Source organism: Cydia amplana, chromosome 16 (genome assembly GCF_948474715.1).
Source record: "Cydia amplana chromosome 16, ilCydAmpl1.1, whole genome shotgun sequence".
NCBI lineage: Eukaryota > Metazoa > Arthropoda > Insecta > Lepidoptera > Tortricidae > Cydia > Cydia amplana.
The window spans coordinates 5,524,367-5,545,674 of record NC_086084.1 but is presented as its reverse complement, the minus strand read 5'-3'; the positions used below and the strand labels follow the sequence as shown (position 1 = coordinate 5,545,674).

Genomic DNA, 21,308 nt, shown 5'->3' with positions numbered 1-21,308 from the left:
AATCTAGTTAAGTAGAAGCTCGGAAATAAAATTTGCATGAACATTTAATAGTTACCTAAAACTGAACCGCTTTAAGCTGTCATTTGATAAAACCTCCGATCAAACTTAAAAAAATCTCTTTTGTATCGAGGTTCCGATTTTTTTCCGATGTTTTGGTTATCGGATTGTCTTTGTCCAATTGCATTATTTCCCAAAATCGTTAATTTTTCTAAACTTCGAAAACAAAGATAAAAGCATCATTGTCATTACAAACCCGTTACGTTATATAAAATTTCTGACTCTTCTGAAATTCCGAGAAAAAAATCTTAACGGATACGATAGCTCACCATTTTCATCGTACGTATAGGTGCGAGAATTGAGCCCCTGTTAAATAAAACGCAGCAATCCTTTAACAAGCCGCCAAACGCAAGACTAGACTGCGTCATGCAAATAATTAGCCAGCAATTGTGAGAACGACTTCTATTCGTACAGTTCGCGTAGGAGTCTATTGGCGGCAGCCTGTGCAATTTCGGCTTGTAACCATATTTCAATGGCTTACATAGCGTAGGTAAACTGCAAGTACAATTTATGTACCTACAGATCGGTCACAATTGTAATTACATACGATTGACAATAAAATTTCATAATTAGGTTTTCTAAATCGTTGCTGAAAATTATTTTGCACAAGGTACCTAATTTCGCAACCAGTTTACGCATAATTTTCATCACGTAGTGACTCAACATATTTCCCAATATAACGGTTAGCAACTGTATGTTTGGACATCAACTTTTAAACCACTACCTTTTAGCAGAACGACTTCGAACGACCTACCTCTAACAAGTACAATGTAAGGAATGCGAAAGATTTTAACCACGAATTTCTGAGATCTAAAGAAGGAAAAAAATTAATATGAGTTTAGGTCAATTTCGCCAAAAAAAATTTTCTTTTTGTTTGGTTTTTTCAATTTTTTGGATGTATTTGTACATAAAAAGTAAATGTTATTGGTTAAAATTTCACTTCAAATGGATTTTTAATTTTTTTTTTCGTAAAGTTTTTGCAAAGTGTTACTTGTCTCTTTTTGACATCTATCAATAAGGATATTTAGACTACGTCCCATAGTAACATCGCCATCAAAAAGGCGTTTTGCACTATGTAACAATAAAAACTTGTTTTTTTTTTTAAATTGGTATTAACTCTGAAGGCGATTTTCAAAAAAGTTTATAGGACATTTTTGTCTCTAAATATGATCAGGAATACGCTGTTAAAATTATTCGGTTTCGTCATGTTACACCGTGTATATCTCCAAAAAGTTTATTTTTGTAAATTAACATCCTAAGGCCCGCCTTACACTGGTTCGGTGACCGTCTGCCGCCTGCACAGTAAATGGTTGATAAAACAATTTCTGTGCAATTTCGCCTAATCGATTCGACATCGATCTTTGCACCAACGAACACTTCATCTGTTGATTAAGATCTCCGAGTGACCTATTTAGTTCGCAATAAAACATTCACATCACATCGAATAAAGAGTCAATACAAATAATTATTTTGTCCTTTTTCATTCGCAGTTTTATAGCCTACATTTTATGGCTGTTACGTTTTTATAGTTTGTAAAACGGTCGTAAACAACTTATAGCTATTATACTTTTTATTTGATTTACTTAATAAAACAATCGATGAACTAGGTCTGCTATAATGCAAATGTTATAGTTATTAGATCAATTTTATAGCTTGGTAAAAACTGAAGTAAAATTATTACCTACATTAAAGGATGACTCATGTTAGACCGGGCCGTGTCCGGGCCGGAACTACCGGAGCTTCGTTTTCTATGGAAAGCATCACGTGATCACTTGTTATCTGCCAGAAAAGTAATTGCCGGAAGGTCCGGCCCGGACACGGCCCGGTCTAACGTGAGTCATCCTTAATACAAACTAGTAATAAACCCATGTATTGAATATTGAATGAATATTACGTAGATGTATTTGGCGTTTGGCTTGTGGGAGCTCTCCTAAATGACGATAAAGTATAATTTATTATGTTTTAAAAACGAACTGGATTTGAAACAAGTTCAACTGTTATTTTAAACGTCAGACTTCTATGAAATTATCACGTTTAAATAACACCTGTGGCAGTAGCACGGTCGCATTTTTATCGTTTGTCACCATACTTGTCACGATCCAACAAGTATGTAAGTACGAAAGTGACGGGCATAGTGTCAGGCGATAAAAATGGAACCATGCTGCGCCCGCAGCACAGTCGGGGCTATCAAAATCGCTGCCAACTTAGCTGCTCTAACTCTACCTACCGATATAGTTCTCGCTGGTCACGATCTCCGAGATGTTGAGGCGGCATGCCCCGCGCGGGACCGTGGTTACGTAGGAGTAGCCGAGGGGCAATCTCGGCCGGGAGAACAGGCCGGAGACCAGCCGGCGACCGCATCGCACTTCGCGGGACGCGGTCGAGCCTAGGACTCCTTCTCGACCCACAATCTGGAACAAGGAAAGATCAGGGTTAGTATATTTTTAGATATTTATTTATTTAGACATTTAAATCAGGCAACAAGGCCCATATTACAAATACCTTACAGACTAACATGCATATGTAATTATGTATTTAATAAACTTAAAACTAAACACTAGTTATTTAATCGACAAAACGGCGTGGCTCCGTTGCATCGGATGCTCTTGTGTATTTTTGACAGACCCAGTGTTTATAACTACATACATAGGCATCCACATGCATTCACATCATTCAGAAGTATCTAAAGGACAAAACTTACAATCTAAATGTATAAATGACAATAAATACAATAAATTTTCCCTACCTACCCCCTCTAGCCTTGATACAGTAGTTTAAGTTTTTAAAGTAGATATCTACTCGTAAGCCATGTACCTATTGAGGTAGGCATTTTTATGTACAAAACCAAAGCTTAGAACACAATTAGTTTATTTTTTTACCGTTATTCTTAGCCAAAGCTTAAAATGTCTGAACGATATTCACATGAATCCCTGCTTGATTACAATTGGGTAAACGTGTAACAACATATCGGTCACTATTTTCATTCTAATCTTATTGCTTTTGATTGTATGGTACCTATATACACTTTAACATCAAAGATCAACAAACTTAATTGCTACCCACATTTTGCACCGAGTAATATTTACTATTTCCGTATTCTCAATGCGGGTGCAGGTTTTCTATACCGCATATTATATCTCAAATACTTGTTTAAGTAAACGTGGATGCATTCCGCTGCGAAATTATACCCGCCCGTCGACCGCCCAGATTCTGCGCCGCCGCCGTGACATGCGCGGACAACTTAATCCCCAGCTTGCACGTGAGGCCTTCTATTATTTAAACACTTATGGACTTCCGAGAGTAATTTTGAGTGACGTTTTTTATGCACTTTATACTTTATAGTATTTATTTAATGTGGTAAATTGGGCCACCAATGCTTCGGTAGCGATTTAGTCTATACTAGGTTGCTATAGAGGCAAAGTTATCTGCACATTTTCCGCCTTCCTTTCTCCTCAGTCGATCCCTCAAATATTCAACTTAGCTTAACACGTGTCTTCATGTTAGATTTCTCCACAACAAGTTTTCACCATTCTGTCAGTTCCACATGTTGGTCAACGGTCCCTTGGGCTTTTGCAGCCTTGTCATATTGTCAGGTTTCTGTGCTGTGTCGAAAACTGCAGGGGCCACAACTTTTTCTTTTTTCCATATTTAGTAGTTATGCTAAGTAAGTTAAGTTTAGTAGTTAGTATAAGCTGGTTCGTTAAACCAATATTTATATGTGCAATATTTGTCCCTTAATAACTAAATTTGTCTTATGTTTAGACGAGTACACGCGATCATGTCTCCACTAATTAAAACTTCTATTTGTAATGAAGTGGAACTTACATTCCTGTTAAACAATATCATCTTGATTGAAAACGTATTAATATAATCCGTTACCTACGAAGCTTAAGTATGTACATAATGCATAGCTATCTCATGAACAATCATAATTGTGAAATACTGACTCAACCCGCTTGTAAATACTGCACTTATTTCAAGAAGATAATCGTGTACCTACTTAGTTTCGCTGTCGGCGAGACAAGGCGTTGCTCCCGCTTGCACCTTGTAAATATCTGAGTCATCCACCATAATTATAATCTTTCTAAACTAAGATAACGGATTTTCATTTATAAGTTTTAATAATGCATTTTGCTGGAGTACTGTTTCACATCGTAATTAATGAACTTTTGCTCAAAGATCGTTAAGTGTGTGTTCATTTCACCTAAACATTTACACAAAGCCAAAAAAAATGATTTAATTTATGGCTTAGACATAATTCTTGTAACTTTAAACAATAAAACCAATATAATATTTTGTTGGAAGTCGTTTTCAATTCCTACACAAAAGCAAATGGCATGTAAATGTGTGGCAATTAAAATAAATCCATACTTCTAAAGTAGACACGAAAAAAGCCTACTACTCCATAAAACTCTTTTAATCACGACCTGTTTATGAACATCATTAATTTGACCGTAACTAGGAAAGGAAATATTAAACTAGATAATAGAAAACACGTACCTACCTAATATATTACCATTCAGATTTTATTGCACAAAGTGGTCTCATTAAGAACCTCAATCTCTGACCACAAACATATGAATTGGAAGCAATATTCGACTATATTTTTTGAAAGATTAGGACATCACAAATTTTTGTGACGGTGTTGAGATCTCATTAAATTAGCCATGTATAAAACATAAACTTTGTAAGTATGATAAATAACTGTTAAACTAGATTTCAAATAACGTTAAGGGCATGCAGGTAAGGGGTAAATTAAGGTATTATTTTTGTGCTTACATCCGAGATGTGATCTCCGCATTATAAAGAATCCATGAAGATTAAGTTAGCTAGTGTCGCCACAAATATACACTCTTTTATTATGATACATGTAATATACTAAGCTGTGGGCTGAATAAAATGACATTTTTGATTAAATACTTGCAGTTCACAGAGCTGAGTGGATGGATCTATATCAAGATTCGTCAAATCTGTAAAATCTGACTTAATTTAGTCATCATATTGTAGTCATACTCGGCACATTTTGAGCTGTCACTAATACAAGTCGAATTTATCTCCTGTAACCTCAATGAAGGAGTCGTAAAAATGATTGAGGTATTAATTTTAATAATTTGGTCGCTGTTAATTGTTCTCGTGGAAGCACATGGTGATAATGACAGCTTTTGGCCTATAAAAATTAACAAGCCAGGAATGTGATTAAGCGCTTGATTAATTAGAACAAGTTCTTGTTATGACAATTTTGATTGTACTCCAATCAATGTGATATCATTATGTTATGTCATTTTTTAATCGTTTATGTCTTTTTTATCGTGTGATGTTGATAACCATATTAATGTCACTAGTTTCAGCTTCATGTAAATCAGTAAATTCCATAATGACCGTTGAATCAAATATTATATTGAAATATTGAAACAACGTTTTCGGTCATAATGAATATATTTTCCGTCTCATCATACGCTAACCTAATCCTATGTGTATTTCTTTCATTTAATCATTCATTCGTCTCTTTCTTTCTAAGGTATATTACCGCATAGTGTCTCGTTTGCTCAATATGTTTTATTTTTCACAGTAATGCACGTTACATGCCCTCTGAAACATATACGTATGTGTAAAGAGACATTATTTGTCTGTGTATATTTCACATCCCGTACAACATAACTTGATTAACTTTGTAAATGTAATGTAGTTCATATTCATATTCATATTCATCATTTATTTGCATAAAAAACACAGAAATGCATGCAAATACAATTTTTAAAAACACAGAGATCGCAACAATACATAAAACAGAAATAATAAAACACACAGCTATACATAAGTCAAACAGAAAAAATAAAACAATAATACTAAGTCAAATGTCAGGTACAATGGTCAAATACAACTTCTACGACATAACTTAAACTAAGGCAGATAGGTTTAACAGTAATAAAAATAAAAAATATAAAAAATAAAAATGAATACTATGTCCAAAATAATAATAATAAGTCAATAGAGAGAGTGAAGATATCAGATTACAAATATATAATAAAACATTAATTTAATAGAATAGCATTACAGAGATGTCAGGTACATTGGTCAAAAAACTTATCATAGTATTCATTTATGGAATAGAAAGGACGCCTCAAAAAATATTCTTTAACTGTTTTGTCAAAAGTTTTAAAATCTTTTATATCTTTAATTTCGTCGGTCAATAAATTGTAAACTCTTATAGCCGTATTATTTAAGCTTTTGTCAAAATTTACATAATGTGATTCATTTAAGAGTAACCTATTTCTATTTCGCAGTTTGTAATTATTGATGGTCGCACCCTGTTCCGCGTACAAGTGTTTGTTGTTGAACACATAAACACATATTCTGTATAGGTACATAGAAATCACAGTCAATATTTTGTTATTTATAAATATACTACGGTGCGACTCAGGTATAGTACGGCATCCTTCGACTATTCTTAGGGCTTTCTTTTGCTTAAGCAGAAGTGAATTTGTATTAGTCCCGTTTCCCCAGACCTCAATGCAATATCTAATTATGCTTTCGAAGTATGAAAAGTACATAGTTAGTAAGACTTCCTTGCTTGCAATGTTCATTAGGGTTTTCATAGCATAACAAGCCCCCGCTAATTTTATATTAATCTTATCGATTTGATCATGCCACCTCAAGTACGGATCAAGATCTACGCCTAGGAATTGCACACATTTTGCTTTACTGATTGGGATATCACAGTCAAAATCAGGACTTGTTGTGCTCCTACGAAATGCCATATAAAAACTTTTACTGCAGTTCATTTTCAATCCGTTGGCTGCAAACCATCTAGTAAGCTGCGTCCAGGAATTTTGCATGTGTACATTTAAATCTTCAACGGACGTTGCACTTAAAATAACACTTGTATCGTCAGCGTAGAGATATGGAGTGCCATAGTTTAACATATCAGGCAGATCATTTATGAATATTATAAATAGTAACGGCCCTAGCACTGATCCTTGTGGAACTCCATATTTAACATATTTCTCATCGGATCTTATTGCAGCTTCATTTGAAATATTATTTAGTTGTACATATTGGCACCGGTTGGACAGGTATGATCTCAGCAAGGCCAGAGCAATGCCACGTACCCCGTAGAAATCGAGTTTACTTAGGAGTGTTTCGTGATCAACGCAGTCAAAGGCCTTGGTGAGATCACAGAAGATACCCCCACACGTAAGTCCTGTATTAAGGTTCGTCATAACTTCTGTTACCAATTTACTCACTGCCGCCAACGTGTTTCTATTTCTCCTAAAGCCGTATTGATGCGAGGTAAAAAGGTCATGGTTTTCAAAATGAGATTGTATTCTTGTGGCTATGCATTTTTCAAATACTTTGGCAAGAATTGGCAACAGAGATATGGGTCTGAAATTGTTCATATCGGTTTTGCTTCCCTTTTTATGAATTACAACAACTTTTGCTTTTTTGAATAGATCGGGGAAGGTTCCATTAAGTAAACAATCATTAAAGATGATGCACAAAGGTATACATAACACATCAATGTTCATTTTAATTATATTGGTATCTAAATTATCTGGTCCTGTCGAATATGTACTTTTAAGATTTTTGACAATACGAACAACTTCAGGCTCAATGATTGGCGTCAAGAATATCGATCGATTGCAACTAGTGCCCCGTTTTTTAAGCAATGTCATGAAATTAGACTCATCAACTTTTGTTGTGCTTTCGCCGACACTAACAAAGAAATTATTAAAGTAGTTTGCAACCGTTTTGTCATCATTAATCATGTCATTATCTATTTTGAGGGAAATCTTGTCATTTGTCTTGCATTTACCTGTGTTTTCTCTTACTAAATTCCAAATTGCCTTTGATTTATTTTTAGCTCTAGAAATTGTTTTCTTTGTGTGATTTTTCCTAGCAGTAACCAGTACTTTCTTGAAAGTTCTTTTATATAATTTGAAATAGGAACGAAAAGCTTCATCTTTATTTTTTCGTGACAGTATAAGTAGCTTTCTTTTATAACGACTAGATTTTTTTATTCCCTTAGTGAGCCACTTTTTAGGCTTTAGGGTAGTATTGCTGGTAGAGTCTTAATATTATGAGTCAAGTGATCTAATATTTGGATCGCATAATTCTTATCTAATGGCAGCTGACTCCTTTGATTGGACTAGATGTTTCAGAGATTGTTTTGCAGTTATTTAAAGAAGCGATTCAAGACAACATAGCCCGTGAAATATAATTGACACCAATAAATCTAACACAGACATGCTTCGAAGAATTCTTTCGTATACTGTGTCTAGACAACAGTTTTGTAATATAAATTATATATTTACTAACCCCTATAACCCGTACTGCAAAGTTTGCGAAATTTGCAAAAACAGTTTTTCTTAAGTACTTCTTAAAATTTCGTATAGTTAAGTTTTCTTAGTTACAATGAGTTGCCGATTGATTAGATTAAGGCCTTAAGCGGATAGCAGAGTGTAGATGTACCGATTTTTATTTTGATCCCGATTATTTATTCCGCTAGGTTTTGATAAATAGTACGAGTTAGTAAGGGTAAATACACGTTCTAAACAAGAAACACATAAAAATATTTTGATAAGTGTTATTTTAAGTATAAACAATAGTGCAGATTACACTACAATACTACATAGGGAAATTTTCTTTCGTACCTATGTGACATATTTTTCAGATTATACTTTAGTATTAGTTACGTAGCCAATTTAGGGCAAGTACCAGTGTGATTTTTAAGTAAAAAATATCGCGTGACCGGCAAAAATTGTCATTTGCTGTTTATTTTATATCAAACTATTGGTCTAAAGCTTGATTATTTAAAATCAATAAAATGAACACTTCAAATATGTAAGAATAATTAATATAAACGTGACGGATTCGGCCTTATGCTATTCATTACGTGGTTACCCTTAATCCCACATCAATAAAAAACATAAAAAATAATTCAACAGCTCATTTTAACTTGTTATCCATAAACCGTGTAATAATTTGATTTTATCGCTTTTATAGCCATAACTAATAGAGATATTATACGAAAACCCTCACCATACCAGTAACTAGCGCATAATCGTATTTTAGTCAATTGTGAAGTTGTAAAATGAACTATGCTGCAAGACGATAAAGCTCATATTTGACGCTTAGTCAAAAAGTATTAAATTATATTTATTTTCGCGCTTGATCAAGTAACAAGAGAAATAATTTATAAATTGATAATGAAGTAGTTATTATTTTAATACGACAAGTTCGCAATACAATTTGAAATTACGAAATTCAATTAAATATTTCTTAAGAAAAAGTATAGCTAGATTGATTTTTCGTCTTCGCAGCGTTTTGTCATGTCGTTTTCCACCCTGTTCTTTTGATAGATATTATTCATTATTTTCATTGATTTTCAAAATTCTTAGAGTATAATACCAGCTGTGACGATTTGACTAGGCAATTGAGCAATCACATAACATTATTGTCTAATAAAACTGTAGAATCATAGAATATGATCCGCAAGTGCCTGTTAAAAACGATATTTATGTTTCTGTCTAGCTACGTGATTTTATTAGCAGTTAAGTAAGGTCGTCTTGTTTGTTTAGTACCACAAATGTCTTTATTTACATAAGAAAGCCAGTTGTAGGTATTATATAGTATTTCATAGGTGTGTTTCATTGGCTATTTCATGATCTATCCAGTTACACTTGGGGTTGTTAATATTGTTTTAACATCAATGTTCAATGATACGATACTCCGACGCAATCCTCAACCTTTAGCCATATAAATTACTTATGCAATAAGTAATAATATATTATGGTGATACAATTTGTGCGTGACATAGGCCGTCGACTTAGGCAAAAGGGAGAGGATCCCCGCTCCGAATCGTTTCTGGTGCAGAGGCTGTCCATAGCCATCCAGCGGGGTAATGCCGTGAGCATTATGGGCACTTTTGCACCGGAAGCGATAAGGAACGGGTTTGACTAGTAGTTACGTATGTAATTATGTATGTTAATATTTGTAATTTGATCCTTGTTTGACATGAATAAATGGCTTAATTTTATGGTGATTTCCCAACAAGAATTGAGAAACATTTGGCAAAGTTATTATTCCTAATTTCGTATATTTTTAAGACAAACTCATTTAAAAATTAACTGAAGAAAACGACCCTACGAAAATTGAACTTAAGTACTATAATAATACTTACTATCAGAAAAATGGGTTAGGTTGGGACTTGGGTTAAAACTGCGACCCTTAAAAACTAACCGAACTGCTACAAGAAAAGAGGGTTAGGTTAGAACTGCGACTGGTATTAAAACACATGCGAATTGTGTTTTTGAAATATACAATACTTATTTGTGAGAAAAAAGGTTTTACTTTTTTGATTAATTTTTTAAACGTGTTTCGTGAAATTATCATATTTTGTCAATCGCTTTTTGTGAAATAATAGTAAATCAATAACTAACAGATGACACCGTAAGATTGTCAACCCGTTAGTTTATAATCTAACGTAGGTTAGGTTAGGTTAGATTATAATCTCCCTACCGTCAGTTTATAATGTAACTAGCGAGATTATAATATGACGAGTGTTTACGGTAACATAGATATAAATGTAACCGTTCAGTTTTTGACGTAAAATGTAGAGTTTTCATTTTACGTCATTTTCATTTTGACCTGTTTGTCTTCTTCATGATGTGGCCGGCCATTTTATGAACTAATCCCAGTACCCAGTACCTAAATGCACTTGCCAAGTAGATCATAAAATTATCAGTTCTCAGGATATACCATGAAGTTTGAAATAGAGGAAGCGTTAAATTGATCATGTTAAAAAGTTTGACCTTATAAAAAATCATGCTCAAATTTCTCACAATATTCTTGCGCAACTAAAACAATTCTGAAGATACCACTACCACATTGCAAAATAATGAGCAAATCAACACGATTTATAGAACGGAGTCCACATGGCCCTGCCATCTCCGTAACTAACCTACGCTAATGCACGGTCCAACATTAGAGACAGTAATGGTAGTTTTATGAGCCTGGTTAGCCCTTATTTAACACTGTGCTACTTCAAACGTACTAATAAGAACTAGCAATAGATTGTGTAAAGCCAAGAAAAATATATGGCCCCTTCATTGCTTGTCTCTTTGACTCAAATCTCGTTAGACTGTGTTTTATTTTCCGGGCCTTGGCAATTGTTATACCAACGGTACATTATGTTCTCGTCTTGTTCTTAGGTCTTAGACGTAAAACGCTAGTTACGAAAAGAGAGACCTAAGCCCTCCTACGTGTGCAATTGTGCATGGTCAACGCGGCTAGCCAACTTTATTGTCACACGTGCAGTCTTTAGGAGAAAGTTCGACCTCGCCAGCCTTTTTAGGGCATACGATAGACAACGTCCATAATGTTTATGTAGGGTCGTGGTTATCAATATTACATATATTATATTAGATTTAGATTTGAATAAGAAAGAAAAATAGTGAAAAAATCTCTCGTCGGCGCTCCTCCTAGTAGTAGTTTGATTTAGGTCTATCATATTTTCTTCTTCTTGGTCTTTCCATTTTCACGATGCCTTTTTTGTGTAAGATCGCCATGTCGTATTATATAATCATCCATCATAATTTTTATATACTATAAATATAATGTAGTAGGTAACTAATGAGAAATCTATGATCCAATTATATATGTTTCATTGTGTTTTTGTTTCTATTTACGGAAATGTAGAAGATTGACTCATAACGTATACGTATACGGTAGTCGTGCCAATAGTGAAGAATAAGACTGGAGATGCCTCTGACATGTCCAATTACAGGCCAATCTCGTTAGCTACTATTCTGGCCAAGGTTCTGGACAGTTTGCTTGATAAACAACTCGCCCAGCACCTAAACTTGCACGACTCACAATTTGGTTTTAGGCCAGGGTTGTCCACGGAGAGTGCAATACTGTGTCTCAAGCAAGCTGTTCAGTACTACACTGATAAAAATACACCTGTATTTGCCTGTTTTTTGGACTTGTCAAAGGCATTCGGTCTAGTAGACATTATTCTTTATTCTTTATTATATTGCAGTCATGTTCATGTTACATTAGGTGTTACGATTTGAGGATGATAGGTACTCATGTAAGGGCACTCAATATTTCTTAAGTCTAGGTAAGTATATGCATGCATCTTATATCAATAGCAATAAAATCTATTCATAATTTTGTACTTTATCGACCTTTATGTAGTATTCAATGTCACTCATTTTATGAGAATAGTAAAAAATAATGAATTATCATGCTAATTAATATTAAATATAGAAGTCCAGGTTAATATATAAATAGATTCAAACAATAAGCAATATGGTCACATTAATTAGTTATTATGTCGTTTTTAGAGTGCATAAATGTCGATAAATGTTTACAATAATATTTTAATAGAACTTAATTAGTTTAATATGGGTAAGTACATAGCATAGCATTATTCCAATGTTTGGTCATTTAAAAATTCGTAGTATAGTATTCGTATTCGTAGTAGTAATAGTATAGTATGATTTTTCTAGAAGTAGCTTTTTAAGCGTATTTTTAAACTGTTTGTCGCACGGTTCCTGTTTTATACTGTCGGGGAGTTTATTTGTAATTATAATACATTGGTAGAAGGGCCCCTTTCTGCACATAGCTAATTTGGTATTTGGTATGGCTAGCTGATTTTTAGACCTACTATTAGTTTTACATACTTCTCCTTTGGTTTTAAACAATTCCGAGTGGTTTCTAACAAAAAGTGCAGACTCAAGTATATATATACTATAAGGCGCTATGACTATAAGGCGCTATGGAACAAGTTGCAGCATGAGACCACATTACCGCCAGAGGTAGTCTTGATGCTTCGCTACTGGTACGGCAATCAAAGGAACAGAGTAAGATGGGGTGGGTCATACTCAGATGAATATGGGTTGGAGTGTGGGGTGAGGCAGGGGGGGCTGAGCTCGCCCCGGCTCTTCAATCTTTATATGAACCGGCTAATCGGTGAGCTCAGCAGCACTAATATCGGATGTCACGTTGGAGATATCTGTTTGAATAACATTAGTTACGCAGATGATATGGTGCTTCTGAGTCCATCGATTGGCGCATTAAGAAAACTGGTCGCAATCTGTGAGTCGTACGCTGTGACCCACGGACTCAAATATAATGCCAAAAAGAGCGAGATGATTATATTTAAGGCAGGGTCAAAGACCTACACAGACGCTCCTGGTATCTCGCTTTGTGGCACACCTCTCAATAGGGTGCAAAAAGTCAAATATTTGGGTCACTGGGTCACGGAGGATTTAAAAGATAATTGTGACGTGGAGAGGGAGCGCAGGTCGCTGGCTGTCCGATGTAATATGGTGGCTCGCAGGTTCGCAAGGTGCTCACAGCCTGTGAAAATTACTTTGTTCAAGGCATATTGCCAATCGTTTTATACTTGCGGTCTGTGGGTCAACTTTACGCAGCGGGCATATAGCGACTTGCGAGTCCAATATAACAACGCGTTTAGGGTTCTGTTGGGGTTGCCGCGGCACTGTAGTGCGTCGGGCATGTTTGCGGAGGCGCGGACCGACGATTTTGCTGCCATAATGCGCAAGCGGTGCGCCTCCCTGTTAGCCCGAGTTCGCGGCAGCACCAACGGGATCCTGAGCGCGTTCGCGGACCGCTGGGACTCCGCGCTGATGCGTCGATGGACGCAGCTCCATGTCTCGCGCTCCACGTAGGTAGGTTATAGGTTTTTAAGTTTTTATTTGTGTTAAATTTTTATTTATGTTGTGCACTAACACTAATTTTAAGTATTCATCTTGTTACTAACATACTATGGGACTTGTCCTGAAATAAATGTTATTCATTCATTCATTCATTCATAACCCTTCTTAGGGCATTAATTACAATGTTCTCATTTAGCGGCGCTTTTTGTGGCGCCACCTGCAGTGAATCATACTCTTAATGGATCTAACCACAGTGTTTTGATCGAAACTACTTAATAATACACAACCAAACTAAAGTATAAAATTAACCTCCGTATGAATATCACCTTATGTTTTTTTAGATTGTCGGCTTATAAAAGAAAATGTGACATAGCGTACTTAATTATATGTACCTAACCTACATAGTTCTGGTGTGTACTAAATGAAAGCGAGAAAATAGTTGTAAAACAAGTCGTCGTAATCAACAGTCGGTAATTTATGTAATTTTGAACAATAGTTATGTACCTATCTGTTATTTTAATTCAGATTCAAATAATCTTACAACTAAATTTATTTCTAGAGTAAGTTTTACTACAGCAAAATATTTACCCAACGCTTTTAATCCTTAATCAGGGTGGGTTTATGGTAATTTACATAGAATCACTAATAATACTTCTGACGCCAGGCTCAATGGTGTGAATTAAAGATTCGCTCGTCTTCTGTTTCGAACTGCTCGAATTTTCGCATCCCAATAATGTAATTAGCTCATTTATCGAAGATATAAACCGAGTCATCCTATAGTAATACTATGAGTAAATCTTTTAATCGCCTTTTGAATTGAGTTTTGTTGGAGTAATCCAAAGGATAAGTAGCCAGGTGATAATCGTTAAAGTATAGAAAATTAAACTTAAATAATGTACGTAGATAATCACGGCACATTACATTGCAGTGTTAACCCCAATACATTTTTAATTTTCGTTTGGTGTTTAAATAAAATTGTCATCTAAGTTATGGCTCCAGTGCCCCAGTACGAAATTCGGAAAAATTGTTCCGAAAAAAATAATAACAATGACTTTACTAAAGTCAAGTTAAAATTGACAAGACGGCAACTACAGTAAGTCTTTAATTGCTTTATGCAGTTAACGAAGGTCAATTTCACTAAACCGTAACCAGTTCGTAACCAGGAGCATTATACGCCCCCTGCGAAGCCCACTCGGTATTGTTCCATTCGATCCAGTTAAATGTTTAAAATATGAGCCTTGTCAGATTGTTTTATACCAGCTTCGCTCTTACGGTGGTATCAATAAAAATTCTTCCTTACCAATTTACGTAACAGAAGTTACTTTAATACCAACATATGTCATGTCAATTAAAATGGGGGCGTCGCATATTTCGAATAAAACCTTCAAATTGATCGGTGTCAATGAAGATTTTCTTTATGTATATGTAAAATACGCTTTTGTAGTAATTTGCCATGCATGCTGACTCATACGTTTGTGCAGGATGACATACTTATCCGTGCAAATTGTGTATTTGTTTAAACTAATTAATACGAAGGTGGACGACCGCCCCGAAACCGCCTTTTCTTACAAACGAAGTCCCCATTTGCCTCTCTGTATATTAAGTTTTTTTATATCGCGTCGGTGGCAAGCAGTTAATATAATATCTATGGACGCTTGCAACTTTCCCTTTTCTTTTTTCTGAAACTAAAGTGTTAAGCTAATATACGTATATCTTAACTTATGATTTCAAAATGGCTCTTAGGTACCTATAGGCGTTTATGAATTAACAAATTTGACCATCTAAATATTTAAATGCAGATGCAAGGCTGTTACAATGTAGATTATTACGATACAAGGTTGTCATTTGCACATATGGTCTGTCATTACTCTCAGCGATCTCGCTATCTCCATTCGTTGCACCTAGAACATCAACGTATACATACATATGTTACTTTATTACTTTCAATTGTTTGTCGTTTATGGAACTAGCCTCACATGCATGGACAAGGCTGAAACATTTAGGGTGTGCAATGTGTGGCATATGTTTAAATCTAGCACAACTGTCTTAGATAAAAAGCGGCAATAACACTAAGAAATATAGATTTTTAATCTCTGATGAAGAAGGAAATGAGGTTATCTACCAAACCTAATGCTTTATTATTAGGTCTTTAAAATAATATACCTTGTTTCTAGTAGATATACCTATATCTTTGGCACTCCCTTCAGTCTAATCAAATGTGTATAACAGACGGTGTGTTGCAAACTTAAAAAAAAAGCTTTGAATTCCCTTCCTCACGAGAATCCTTTACATAATAAATGTTGATTGAAACCATTACGCTTAATACAACAGGAGATGGCTACATTATTACGAGTATAACTAGACCAGTCGAGTTTCCATTATCATACGCGATGAGACTTGTCGGAAATTATAAATTTATTGGCTCATTTGAGTGTGCCGCGGGCATTTCAATCCGCAACGCTTCTAGAGCTGGCCCCGGAAAATGGTATATCGTCAGGTAACAAACAAAACTAATTGCATAAAAATAATTAACCAAAAATCAACCTTGCTTTGTTACTACAAACTTCGGTTGACTATGACTCTGAATTTGTGGTAGTAATTACTATACCTACTGTCTTCTTTCTTTGTTGTCACCTGACGATAAGACAATGAGAGCAAAAAAACCTCTCTAGTTAGTTGCCATACTATCCTGCTCCACTGATAAACAGCTGCCATCCGGGCATCTGGCAGCTGTTCATCAGTGGAGGTCAGAATGACAGGCCAGAAAAACTTGTCTGTTAAAAATAAGCAAGCGAAAAGTCCCGATTTTTTGTCGTTTATAGAAGGCCGATCCTAAAATGTATTATTAAAATAAACAACATTACGCATTCTTGCGAAAAAACCGCAGGCGATGAATTTGAATAACATTAGACATCACCTGGCACTTGTTTCGCCTAACAGAAACGTCTGGAAATGTTATGCATAGATATTCGAATTAAATACAACCAAGAACTCCAAAACTTGCATCCTGCAAGAGACTTTCATTTTCTGCCCCTCACCGATGAGCAGCTGCTAGAGTTGCCAGACACTTGGATCGAGTAATATTAAGGATAGTATAGCAAAATAACTTCAACTGTCTAGTTTGGTTGCTTTCGAAATCATGAACCATTTTCTGGTTTATGGTGTCTATTCTAAATTGACACAGGGCTTGCCATTTTCATTTACATGCCAGAAGCGAAGGTGAAGTTTACTTTGTGAATTCAGTTCTGAGGGTCCACCGCGAAAAACGAAAATTGAAAATTGGTTGTCTGCCTCTCTATCGCATGAATAGGAAAGCGATAGAGACAGATAACGAAATTTCGATTATCGTGTTTCGCGGTAATACCTAGGTTTCTCCGCTTCGTATCCATTGAAACGTAACACTGCTAAGTATCACTGTTAATATAATGTCGCCCGATCTATCAGTTCTGGTTGAGATCCTTTAAGGCCAGGGTGACCGAAAATGACATTTCAATTACTCTCAAACATTGGTTTTGATAGGATAATTATGTTATGTTTAAATAGAATTTATCGATAGCAAAGTCCTAAGTGTTTAGTATTATAGGGAAAATTTGATACACATAAATACTAAAAACTTAACTGATAAATCTCAAAAGAGCATTAAATGGCTACATATTTAATTTAAAAAAACACATTTAACTGATTTGCAAGACCGATGTGATCCCAAAATGTGTCAATTTATTTATTTATTATAAATTCGAAAGTATTTCCGTCTGTTACGCCTATTCATTTTTAAATCGTTGCTTAGGAACCGGGGAAAAAACACAAACAAAGAATCCAGAATGTGTTAACATAGTTACCAGTTAAAATCTCTAATCTCTCATTTGAAGTCATACATGACATGAATGCAGCGATAGTCAACAAGGACAATGCGATGCTTAGTTATGACGTGGACGAGGAATTTATGAAGCCGAAAATTCAGGTCGACTGAACAACTGAATCAGATAAGTGGGTTTCTAAATGAGCTATTCAGAGTGAGTAAAACAAAGCTGGGACTGCGACGAGTATGCAAACATCCATGTGCACGCGCCAATCTGGGTCACTTCGTATTTATCCTGCGAATTATAATACTCGCTACGCATTTATAAACACAGCCTATCAATATGAAATATTATTCTCATTGCTTGTCGAACATCAGTACGGATATGATGGTCGTTCTTGTCTACGTGACAGCGTGATAAAACGGTGTCCGTCACTTTCTTTCCCACGGTGTTAAACAGTGACAGTTATTTTATCACGTGGATAAAGATGGATAAAGCTATCCATAATAGGCTGGCAGGAGGCCTAGCCAAGATGACAAACCTTGATAGAACACGTCAATCGAAACTTAAGGGGCCCACTGATTAACAGTCCGCCGGACGGTATCGGCCAGTCAGTTGTTCGGAACTGTCAACTTTTTGTTCTAACTGACAGGCCGATACCGTCCGGCGGACTGTTAATCAGCGGGCCCCTTAAAATAACGTATAGAATATCACGTGACTTTTCGCAGCACCTGTGCTATTATAGAAATATAAATTGCTTATTTGTGGCAAAAAAACAGATAAAAAGAGAAACAAAAAACAAACTTACATATAACATTACATTTTTACTCTTCCTTTGGCATCTAAGTACCTATGTACGATTATCATCTTAGCTAGGTCCTCAGTTCCTTTTTGCGTTCATTGTCCACTGTTGTATAAATGTTTACGTATTTACTGATCGCTAATAGAAGAGGGTAAACTTAAAAATCGTGAGCACACATGCGATCATGGTTTACACAGAGACTACGCTTGAGCGAATCTCTGAGGATGGCGCCAAGATTCTTTAGGTATTTGCTCATAATTATATAAGCAAGAGTTTATTTGGCTTTGGAAACATAAGTTCCGTGCACATTTCGGTTTTAAATGTAATACTTTGGTTTAAAAATACGTGGTTTTAGACCTACAATTACAATTAGTTGCTACCTGTAATTACTAGTAGTATGTCGATTCCCAAAATAGGTCCGTTTATTGAAAAACTATCGAATTATTTATAGGTATGTAAAATATTTAAATCATGACTGACTGATAATTACTGTGTAAAAGTGACACTGCCATATAACAACTTTATTTAGCTTGCATTTAGAGCCTGCAGGATACTTTGTTACCAGAATTGATGTGACAAATTAAAATTTAAAAAATACCTACGATTCCTATCAATAACAAATTGATTTAAATCTCAGCAGCAGAAGCAGCATGCTTTACTCGAGTAAAGCATGCTGCTTCTGCTGCTGATACGATTTCAATTGGCGTGTGTCTCCCTCACACTCGAGTGTTAGGGAGACACACGCCAATTGAAATCGTATTGCTTTTATCTGACTAGGTACTTCTTTTTAACGAAAGCATAACTGTCTCTTGGCTAGACCCTACGTCACACTAGGCAAAAATTGTACTAAGTCGGTCGTACACCTAGGTGCAAACAAATGTATTGTACGATTGTAGAATGCACGTAGGCCACCTACGTGACTCGTATCTTTATATCTATTATCTGTTGTTATTACAAAGATTTGTTACGCCTCTGCTTGCTCCCTTTACTGGTTCCACAAATATTAAATAACATCTCGCAATAGAAACATAATATGTATTTGTTTCGATGTCCTATTGTTTTTTGTATCTACGTGGATATCGTATATCGAATATAAACAATAAAATGTGCCAAAGGATAATATTCCGGCCGACATATTAGGTACCTACAATATGTATCTAGGCGTATGTGCTACTCTACTAAGATGTTAGCTATAGTCTAATCAAAGTATGTATATCATATTTTTAAGGTCTCCTATAGGTATTATGGCACACCTCAACAAGTCTCGATACTTCCAGATGACAAAATATCTATCTATACCAATATCACTCAAAAATATTTACCCAACGACTGTATTTTCAGTGTTATGGGACGCAGTCTCTGTATAAGTACCTATATAAAGAGGGAGGAGGGAGATTGTGATAACTTAATGAATGTACCTAGAGCTTTTACTGGAACACGCTGAAAATGATTATGAATATGAATTTTATTATTAATAGGTACCAACTGACGTGGATAAACGTTAGTATTCCCTGGACGTTAATATATCATTGACGAACCCTAAATCAAAAATCCACATACCTACAAGTCGTAAAATGATTATTGGCTTAGGTAGGCCCGGGTCCGACCAGGTGTGACGTCTGCTTCCTGCTAGTAAAACTGTACCAACAGTTTCAATGTCAAGTTTTACGATCGAAGCTACATCGGCTGTTTCAGTTTTTAGGTTATTTTAAAGTGAACAAAAATAAATAAACGGGAATATATAAAAAATAATGGCTTTTAGTCACGCACGTTGGAAAAAGTATGATCACATGATCGAGCGATCTGTATCTACGTCGTATTAAAATCGGCTTGTTACTTACTTTATTTATGTCCCGAAACAAGCTACTAAAATTATGCTCTACTTGGTTAAAAGTTCTTTTTTACCGGTACCTAGTTAGCTATATCGTATATCTTACTTTGCAGAAAAACAAATCAAATGAATTAGGTGCTACTTTTTTGATACAAAGCGTCACTTTATAAGTAACCGAGTTTTTGTGTGAAAATATGAAAAAGCGGCCAAGTGCGAGTCGGACTCGCCCATGAAGGGTTCCGTATTTAGGCGATTTATGACGTATTAAAAAAAACTACTTACTAGATCTCGTTCAAACCAATTTTCGGTGGAAGTTTACATGGTAATGTACATCATATTTTTTTTTTAGTTTTATCATTCTCTTATTTTAGAAGTTACAGGGGGGGGGGACACACATTTTACCACTTTGGAAGTGTCTCTCGCGCAAACTATTCAGTTTAGAAAAAAATGATATTAGAAACCTCAATATCATTTTTGAAGACCTATCCATAGATACCCCACACGTATGGGTTTGATGAAAAAAATTTTTTTGAGTTTCAGTTCGAAGTATGGGGAACCCCAAAAATTTATTGTGTTTTTTCTATTTTTGTGTGAAAATCTTAATGCGGTTCACAGAATACATCTACTTACCAAGTTTCAACAGTAGTTCTTATAGTTTCGGAGAAAAGTGGCTGTGACATACGGACGGACAGACAGACGGACAGACAGACAGACATGACGAATCTATAAGGGTTCCGTTTTTTGCCATTTGGCTACGGAACCCTAAAAATAGTACATTCACAAGTAATCCTCTAAAAGATAATCAAACAAATATCCAAATATCGATCAAACTTCCAACATGTTTTCCTTGTTAGTAGTAGTAGCAAAAAAGTAGTCCCAAATAGCAAATCATGATAAAGATCGATAAGTAAACGTAACAAAACCTCTGTTAGTGACCTGAATTGATGGTCGGATTTCGCAATCAAGTCCCAGTGGCCACAATTTTAAGAATTGAGCGTCTAGACGCAGTCATTTGCATTGACACCTAGTCAATGATTGTTTATGGGATCGGTCCTATTGAAAATTGGCTTTGTTTCAGCGGGCTATGGTCTGCAAATGTTATCGCTTGAGGAACTAATGCGTTAGTGTTTTAA

General features: G+C 35.4%; 1 protein-coding gene across 2 annotated transcripts in view; it reads right to left on the bottom strand.

The window, feature by feature from the left end:
• LOC134655377 (thrombospondin type-1 domain-containing protein 4-like) overlaps nt 1–21,308 on the bottom strand; it is a 170,101-nt gene that overhangs the window by 9,026 nt on the left and 139,767 nt on the right. For both annotated transcript variants that reach the window (XM_063510831.1, XM_063510832.1), the window contains one exon: nt 2,285–2,468. In XM_063510831.1, coding sequence (XP_063366901.1) covers nt 2,285–2,468 — 184 coding nt within the window. The remainder of the gene's footprint in view (nt 1–2,284; nt 2,469–21,308) is intronic.